The 10,000-nt window shown below is 21.8% G+C and overlaps 3 protein-coding genes across 3 annotated transcripts in view; 1 reads left to right on the plus strand and 2 right to left on the minus strand.

The window, feature by feature from the left end:
* Positions 1 to 245: 245 nt before the first annotated feature.
* On the plus strand, positions 246 to 5,840 carry PRSY57_0318300 (P-type ATPase, putative; the record flags this gene model as incomplete). Its single annotated transcript, XM_012905807.2, has 1 exon — positions 246 to 5,840. The coding sequence occupies one exon, from the start codon at positions 246 to 248 to the stop codon at positions 5,838 to 5,840; it is 5,595 nt and encodes a 1,864-aa protein (XP_012761261.2).
* Positions 5,841 to 6,824: 984 nt separating this feature from the next.
* PRSY57_0318400 (E3 ubiquitin-protein ligase RBX1, putative) lies at positions 6,825 to 7,148 on the minus strand (the record flags this gene model as incomplete). The annotated part of the gene is made up of 1 exon (XM_012905808.1): positions 6,825 to 7,148. One exon carries the CDS (start codon positions 7,146 to 7,148, stop codon positions 6,825 to 6,827), a length of 324 nt encoding a protein of 107 aa, XP_012761262.1.
* Positions 7,149 to 8,141: 993 nt separating this feature from the next.
* The window catches only part of PRSY57_0318500 (endonuclease/exonuclease/phosphatase family protein, putative), a gene marked incomplete at both ends in the record, with an annotated part of 2,715 nt that continues 856 nt past the window's right edge, over positions 8,142 to 10,000 (minus strand). The window contains one exon of the mRNA XM_012905809.2: positions 8,142 to 10,000. This exon is cut by the window's right edge and continues 856 nt beyond it. Coding sequence (XP_012761263.2) covers positions 8,142 to 10,000 — 1,859 coding nt within the window.

The following is a 10,000-nucleotide window of genomic DNA, read 5'->3' on the forward strand; positions in this document are numbered from 1 at the left end:
ATATATATATATATATATATATATATATATATATATATATTTTCACCTTCAGGACAAGAAAAAAGCAATATAAGAATCTCGCGATGTACTAAAAAAATATTATATATTATATATACATATGTTTTTATTTTTATTTTTATTTTTATTTTATTTAATTTTATTTTAATTTATTATTATTATTATTTATTTTTATTTTTATTTTTTTTGATACTTATGAATGCACATATATCCTCTATCAGCTGATAATGAAAATATTAGAATGGATATCCTGTACTATCAAAGGAAAACATAATGAGAATAAAATATATTTAATATCTAATTTTGAATTTAATAAAGATGACCATGAATATTATATAAAAAATGCTGAAAACAGGATCGAGGAGGAAGATTTAAATATAGATATAATATATGGGAAGAAACATAAAAACGAAATAAGAACAGCTAAATATAAATTATATAGCTTTTTGCCCTTGATTGTTTTTTTTCAATTTTTAAGATTAGGAAATTTATATTTTTTATCAATATCAATGTTACAATTAATACCTGAAATAACGGACTCGAAAGGAATGCCAACTTATTTAATACCCTTAGTTTTTATAATAGTAGTAGCAATGATTAAAGAATTTTTTGAAGATTGGCAAAGGCATAAATCTGATAACGAAGAAAATAGTAAGAAAACCATGGTTTTTGTACAAGGAGAATTAAAAGAAAAAAAATGGGCTGATGTTAAAGATGGTGATGTTGTAAAAATTTTCTCATATGAATATTTTCCTGCTGATTTGATCGTATTAAATTGTTCTAATAAAAAAGGAATTGTAAATATTGAAACAAAAAATGTAGATGGTGAATCTAATGTTAAACAAAAATATTGTTTACCAGATATATCCAAATATTTTAGTGATGATAAAACTGCAGGATTCTGTAGAATAGAATTAATAAGTGAAAGACCTAACGATAATATTTTTGATTATAAAGGATATATGATATTACCTCCTTTGCAATATAAAAATATGAAGAATGGAAAATTGGTACATTTTTATAATACTCCTTATAAAATCGATGATCATAAAGATGAACACGATGAAAAAGGAACAGGAAAATATATTCACAAAAATTATAAATATGATTATGATGATAAACATATTTCATATAATACAAATGAGCAAAATAACCTTTCGGACATGACAAAGAATGATCATAAGGAATATGACTATAATCCTCAAAATGAGATCAATAATAATAATTGTGATAATAATAATAATAATAATAATAATAACAATTGTGATAATAATAATAATAATAATAATAATAATAATTGTAATAATAATAACTGTTTTTTCATGGATGATATCAAGAAACAGGGGAAAAACGAAGAAACAGTAAATAAAAAAAAAAGCTTCTTCATTATAAATAATAAAAAGAAGGTATACGACACAGGTAGTAGTAATAATGACCAAATAACACACATTAACAATGATGTTATTAGTGAGAAAAAACGAGCAAGTAGAAGAAGAACTTTATACAACAAATTAACTTTTAATAAATCCTTTTTTAATAACAAAAATGATAACAAGAAATTAAATAAAAGGAATTCGACTTTATCATCAATTAATAATAATAATAATAATAATATTCATAATAGAGAATATGATGGAGAAGAACAAAAACTAAAAAAAGAAAATTTTTTTTTTAAAGAATATAAAAGAGATCAGAAACTTGTTCAAATAACAATAGATAATTTAGTACTTAGAGGAACATCTTTAGTAAATACGAAATGGATTTATGGTTTAGTAATTAATACAGGAAATCGTACGAAGTTAATGAAAAATGCTTCAACAAAATCAAGACAAAAATGGTCCAGATTAGAATTCGTATATGGAAATCATGTTATTGTATTAATTATATGTCAAGTGTTTATATCTTTAATAGTAGCTATAGCAGGTGTATTATGGATGAGAAGAAAAGGATATACTTTGTGGTATTTAAATTTAGATCAAACATCTGATAGTTTAAAAACCTTTTTTATAACTATTGGGTCCATGGTTTTGTTATTTGGTTCTTTTATACCAGTAGATTTATTATTAATATGGGAAGTAGTTAGATTATTACAAGGATATTTAATAAATTGGGATAATGATATGTATAGCGAAAAAAATGGTAGGCATGCTTTAAGCAAAGCTGGACAATTATTAGAAGAAATGGGAAACGTTACACATATATATTCTGACAAAACAGGAACCTTAACACAGAATGTTATGCAACTACAAAATATTGGGTTAGGAAATAAGGGAACGTATGGTTTTTATGATTTCAGCAATATAAAGGAAAATATAACAAAGAGCAGACATTGGGGTAGTCAAGATCCTGTGGACCCTGTTTTGGAAGAATACGAAAATGAGGAAAATGTATATAGCAACATGAACGAGGATAATAAGAATGATCATGGTACTAATGAGAGTGATGACAACAACAATAATAATAATAATGATGATGATCATCATCATAATCATAATATTCATAACGATCAAAATAATAACGCTCAATATGACAATTATGATAATTATTACCTTAATAATTGTCAACAACAAAACAAAGTAAAAAATAGACCATACATCGATGATGAAACCAATTTTTACCGAAATAATAATATGAATAAAGAAAGGACAAGAAAAAGCTATACATTTTTGAATCCTTTAAATTGGTCAAATACATCAATAAATACAAAAATGAAAAAGAAAAAGAGTTTATTTTATAATAAAAATAGCTTAGCTAATTATGAAAGTTTGCTAAATAATACTTATACTGAAGATGATTTTATTAGGGGTGAAAATGAATTTGTTTTTTTTAATAGAATTTTATTTGTTAATAAAATATATAGCATTCGTCATGATGTTCAAGATCAAATATATTTTTTATTATTAGTTTTAAGCTTATGCCATAGTGCTATGATACGAAATGTAGATATAGATGAAATGGATAATAATGAAGATGATAATAACAATAATGAAAAATTAAAAATATATGATAAAGAAACTGATATTGTTTATACCTATATTACACAAACACAACCACAATATGATGCCAGTTCTCCAGACGAATTAGCATTAATAAGCACATCATTATATTTAGGATGTGAGTTTGTAAATAGACCTAATTTAACTACCATAGAAATAGAATTAACATCTACATTTGCTCAAAGATTTATATTAGGTGAAAAAAAATTCGAAAAATTTTTAGAAAAAAAAGAATTTTATGAAAAAGAATTTGATACATATTTCCCTGATATAAGTGCATGCTTAGGAAAAGAAAAAAAAAAAGATAATAATAAAATAAATGAGATGATTAATAACAAAGGTAATACAAAAGATGATTATATGAATAACTTTCATATGTCTATACCAATAAAAAATATCTTTGGTTCTAATAAAATGCAATATAAAGAAGAAATTAAATATGAAGAGAAAATTATTAAAAAAGTTGTGCCCATTTTATCATTTGAAATATTAGATGTATTTGCATTTGATAATGTAAGAAAAAGAATGTCATTAATTGTTAAAAATGAAAAAAAAGAAATCTTTATGTTAGTAAAAGGAGCTGACACAAGTGTATTAAAATTAGCATCAAAAAATCAAGAAAATATTGTAGATCACGTAGAGCATCAATTACATGCATTTGCAACATCAGGTTTAAGAACGTTAGTTTTAGGATATAAATATTTGACAGAAAATGAATTTAGTGATATGTATCGAAATCATATAAACGCTAGAAAAAAGTCAGAAACAGATAAAGAAGAATATATACAAGAATTTTATGAAGAAGCTGAAAATAATTTAATTATTATTGGATGTACAGGTATTGATGATAAGTTGCAAGATGATGTCCCACAAGTAATACAAGATTTAAGAGATGCAGGTATGACAATATGTGTATTAACAGGAGATAAATTAGAAACAGCTATTAATATTGGACATTCTATAAATATATTAAATAAACAAACATATAATGCTATATTTACTGAAACGGACCCTACTTTATTATTAGAACAGTTAAATATTCATGAGAAAAATACGAATGCAGCAAATCTTTTAAATGTAGATCATGGTACAAAATGGTGGAATAGTGTAAATTGGGAACATTTAAATTTAGATTTAAGATCAGAAACTATATTAAATTTTATGAAATCTAATTTTCATGGTTCTTTAAAAAAGAGTATTATATCATCAAATATGTTTAATATGAAAAATAATAATTCTTTTCCAAGTTTAGCTAGACAAGATAAAGTATTCAATTCTTTTTTAGAATCTAGTGAATCATTCTGTCATAATAATGAAATGGATAAAACGAAAGGAAAAGAAAAAGTACATTATTCACAATTCTCTATAACTATTACAGGTGAAGCATTAGATGTTATAATGAAAGATAAAATTTTAAAAATTAAATTCTATACATTAGCTAGAAGTGCATCTACATTAATTGCTTGTCGTGTAACACCTAAACAAAAATCTTTACTAGTTAAAGAAAATTCTGCTTTTAATCCTCGTGGTACATCATTAGCTATAGGTGACGGTGCAAATGATGTTGGTATGATTTTAATGGCTAATGTTGGTGTTGGTATTGCAGGAAAGGAAGGTTTACAGGCTGCTCGTTCTTCTGATTTTACTATAAGTGAATTTAAATATTTAAAAAAATTATTATTTGTACATGGTAGAGAATCATTAAGAAGAAATTCTTTTTTAGTATATTTTTGTATATTTCGTAATGTAAGTTTTTGTTTATGTTCCATGATATTAATATTTTGGACAGGTTATAGTGCTATTGATGCATGGAATCCATGGACAAAACAAATTATCAATATAGCTTTTACATCATTACCTGTAATATTTTTTGTTGCTTTAGATAAGCAGTTACCACATAATATCCTTTTAAATAATCCTTTATTATATGAGACATCCCCATCAACTTTATGGCCATTTTATTCCAATAGAAAAATGGAATTTTATACTAACAAAGTAAAAGGTTGTTATAAATCATTTTATAAATTTTGTTTTTTTCCAATACGATATATACCTTATATACAAAGATATACAGAAAAAATAAAATCGTGGATTGGGAAAAGATCAAAACCAGAAAAATATAGAACTTATGGTACACATTATTTATTTGTTTATTTATTATTTGCAATTTGGTTAGCTACGGTTGAAACGGTTATAATGTTACATTTTTCAACAGGACAAGCATATTCATCTTCTTTAAAAGATAATCATCATGTAGATATAGATTTTAATACATTTTCACAAATACTTTATACGCATCATGTAATAGCAGTAAATATAGTAGTAGTGTTAATGACTAATACATGGTTTTTTATATCTCATGTAGTATTATGGATAGAATTAATAGCAACATTTTTCTTTTGGTTTATAATAAGTAATACTAAATTCTTTTTAGATATTATAGGAGCAGATGAATTACATGGTACATTTGAAAAAGCACATTCGTCAGGAAACTATTATGCTTCATTAATAATTTCTTTATATATATCTATATTACCGTTAATAATATTAATGACATATCAATTTATTAAAAAACCCACTATGGAACAAATAGTACTTGAACAATTAAAATTGGGAAAATTTGAAGGATTAAGAAAACACGAAATAAAAAAATTAGCATATATTGATAACCAAAAAAGCTCAAATGAATTTACTCATAAAGGATTTGCTTTTGCAGTAGAGGCTAAGGAGGCCTTTTGGGGATTGGTACAGAAAGCTATCTATAAAATTAAAATGCCCTTAGTTAAAGATGAAACAGCAAATATAAAGCACAAAAGAAAATCATAAAAAAATAATAAAAAAAGGAAACTAAAGGCAAAAAATAATGTTTAAAATTTATGTATTCTCATGGGGAAAAAGTATATGTGTTTAATTATATGACTAATATTATGATTATATTATATATCTTTATTTGGAAATAGTTTCATCAGAAAAATTATTTTATTTTTTATTATATTTTTTTTTTATTACTTTTATTTATTTTATTTTATTTTTCTATTTTTTTTTTTCTTTTTTTTGTTATAACTTAAGAATAAGATTATATTTTTAATAAGAATTATTATTAAGACATAAACATTTTTGTAAAGATAAAAATAATATTAACATACGAGTGGAAAAAATATAAATTTTTTATACATATTCTTTTTAAGATATATGGAAATATACCCCACTGGACATATAAACAAAACACAATTCAAAGTAAATAATATATATATATATATATATATATTTATTTATCATATGAAGTAACGTATTTCTTAACATTACAATTTGAAATAATGAAGACATTTAAAAAATATATAAAAATCAAGGACATGAATATATATACCATACATAGATGATTTATAAAATAATTAAAAATTTGTTGTTCCTTTTCTCATTTTATTTTATCATTTCAACATATATATATATATATTAATGATTTAATTTAATTAATTATTTATTTTAAAAATTTTTTTTTTTCTTCTTCTTTCATTGTTGGTGTATGTGTAATTTTATTAATATGCTTCTCTTTTGTAATTATCCAATTTTGTAATTTTATAATTTTATAATTTTATAATTTTTTTTTTGTGTTTAATTATGATAATTTCTTAACATATATATATAATATGTTAATATATATATATACATTTTACAAAAAAAAAAAAAAAATAACACAAGATTAAAATCGTAAAATATTAAATATATATAATAAATAAGTAAATATATATATATATATATATATATATATATATATATATAGTATCTCTTTTTATACATATCCATATTTTTTTAATCTGTGGCTTTTTGAAATTCCCAAGTAGTATTATCCAAAGGACATACTTGTCTTGCCTTTATCCATCTTGATATGCAATGAAGATGAAAAGCATGATTACATACCCCCCAGGCAACAGTACAACCTTCTTTATCAATTTTTTTATCCTTATCATTTTCATGATCTGTTGTTTTAGCTTGACATTCTATACATAAATCCATAATATGATTTCTACATATTGCGCAATTATCTACACTTATATCCCATGACCAGGCTGCTACTGCTGACCATTTATGAATTTTAAATATATCTCTTTTATCATTTGTTATATTATCAGCCATTTCTTTTTTTTTTTTCTTTTTTTTTTTTTCTTTTTTTTTTTTCCTTTTTTTTAATGCTATAATACTTTTGACTAAGAATATTTTACGTATAAATTTAATACCTTTAAAAATGAAATAAGGAAATTATATAATATATAATATTCACATATACATAAATATAAATAAATGCATATATAAATACATAAATATATATATATATATATATATATAATATTTATTTATATTTTTTCATTTTAATATTCATACAAAAATAATACATTAAAATATTATGTATACAAAATTTACTTTGATACTTCAACATTTTTTCTTTTATATAATTTAAGAAAAAAAATAAATACCAAAAAAAAAAATTAAATATAACCTCCTATAGGGTTCTCTTCTTTAAGTATAATAAATATGTGCATTATAATTTAAACATCGAAATAAAATACGTCATCATTAAATTATTATTATATTATTTATATTTTAAATGTTAAACAAATATATATATATATATATATATATATATGTATTTATATACTTGTACGTAAGATGTATTATATAAATTATGAATAAAAAAAAAGCATTTTAAAGAAAATTATAATATTATAATAGTATAATATTGTGCAAATATTCTTTATTTATTTATTTATTTGTTTATAATAAAAATATATATTTTATATTTAAAAAAATATTTAAGTATATATAAACAAATTTGTATTTTACTTTTCGGAAGTATTATTATATTAATATTTTAGATATTCATAACATATGAAATATTATATGTGTTTATTATATATATTGTTTGAAATGTTTATGGGAACTTTAAAAAAAAAAAAAAAAAAAAAAAAAAAAAAAAAACTATACATACATATATATATATATATATATATATATATATATACATATACATATACATAGTAATATATAGTATTGGTAATAATTTGAGGTACCCTATATAAAATTTTTATTTTTCCTTAATTTGTGTCTAATAGTGTTTCTTCCTTGAATATATCATAATTCTACCTCAGCAGCTATGGATATGTGATCACTAGGATTTATCGGAGAAAGGGCCCCTTTGTATTTTTGAAAGCATTCTTTATCAATACCTTTTAGGACTTTTCTCACTTTTATATTTGTAGATAAAAATATATAATCAAGAACATCTATAAAATTGTTATTCCAATTTGTGAATTGAATATCTTGTTTTGTATATGCAGAATAGAGAGGCATAAATTTCTTTCTGTCTAAATGTGGTCCTATTATAGATTGTTCATTATTATTTTTGTTTTTTTCTAATTCGAATAGATTTGGATATTTATCTAGATCGTCAAATTCTTTTTTAAAAAGTTGTGCATTAAACCATATATCGGAGGTTGGAGAAATATCTTTTCCTTGGATAAAATGAAAAACTTCTGAATCAAAATTTGTATTAAAATCTCCATTTAATATGATGTATATTTCTTTCTCAGGATATGTTAGTTGATATTTTTTTTTTAATGTTTGTAATATATGTAGAATAGTATATGATTGTAAAGCTCTTATATGTTGTGCTAAACTATGAAAATAGAAATGTGTATTAGATATAAGGAATATGGAATTTGTATTTTTATGCATAAATATTCCTATTTGAAATACTGTTTTAATTTCTTTTATTATATCATCTAATTCCTTTGATAAATTTAAAAAGGTTTCATATATACTTTTGAATTCATCTGTTTTTATAACTTGATTAAATTCATAATTTTTATATTCAATTAATGTAAATTTTTTTTTATTTACGAATAAGGAGCATCCATCATTTCCAAAATTATTTTTTGGCTTATAATTAGAAAAATAATTTTGATTTAAAAAGGTACAAAATAAATGACTATGTAAATATTCACTAACTTCTTGTAAACTTATAATATCATAATTATTATTAATATCATGTATTAAAAGGTGGGATCTATAATTTGTTTTTAAATAACATGGATCTATATTTTTAAACATATGTTCTAATGCATATTTAGTATTTGTATATATAGGTGCTAAAATATTATACGATAGAATACGTATAACATTTTTTTCACAACTATTATTTTTTCTATCTTCATTATTAAAGTCAGAATATCTATTGTTCTTTATCATCATTTCATTGTTAAACTTATTTTCATTAACATATACATCATCTGTAACATAAAAATGGAAAGGATTTTCTTTATCATATATAACAAGTTGAAGTTTTTTATTCACATTTTCTTTATTTGGTACATAAAAAAGATCCAATGATTTAATTACATTCTTATCATTTGAATCAATCCAGTAATATATATATTTACTTAAATTATTCATAGGCATATTACAAGGTATAATAGGATAATTATGAAATACATCCATAGATATATATATTTGCTTTAATTCATACAAGTTTTTGAATATTTCTATTTTCATTCCATTTATAACTATATATTTTAGTGTATCCATAATATTTGATAATATATTATTTTCATCAATAATATTATTATCAATATCAAGAAAATGAATTGAAGTTTTTTCTTCCTCTTTTGTAGGTAGTTGACATTTATTTTTATTAATATTATCTATTATATTATTTATTAATTCTCCAGATTTTTCTTCCCTTATTAACGTTTTATCTTTTCCATTTTGTTCTTTACCTTCACCATGTTGTCTTTTTCTTTTTAGTTTTTTTTTTTCCAATTTTAATAAATTTAATGTCAACCTATTTTTCAAAGAATTGAGTGTTTCCTCTTTTTTTCTTAAAAGCTTTAATTCCTTGTGATCAAAATATAATTCAATATTTAATTCTTCATTTTCTGTGCTATTATTAATAATAAAAATATTTGTTATTTTTTTTGTCTTTATTAACTCTT

The sequence above is a fragment of the Plasmodium reichenowi genome, chromosome 3 (assembly GCF_001601855.1).
Source record: "Plasmodium reichenowi strain SY57 chromosome 3, whole genome shotgun sequence".
In the NCBI taxonomy this organism is placed as follows: Eukaryota; Apicomplexa; class Aconoidasida; order Haemosporida; family Plasmodiidae; genus Plasmodium; species Plasmodium reichenowi.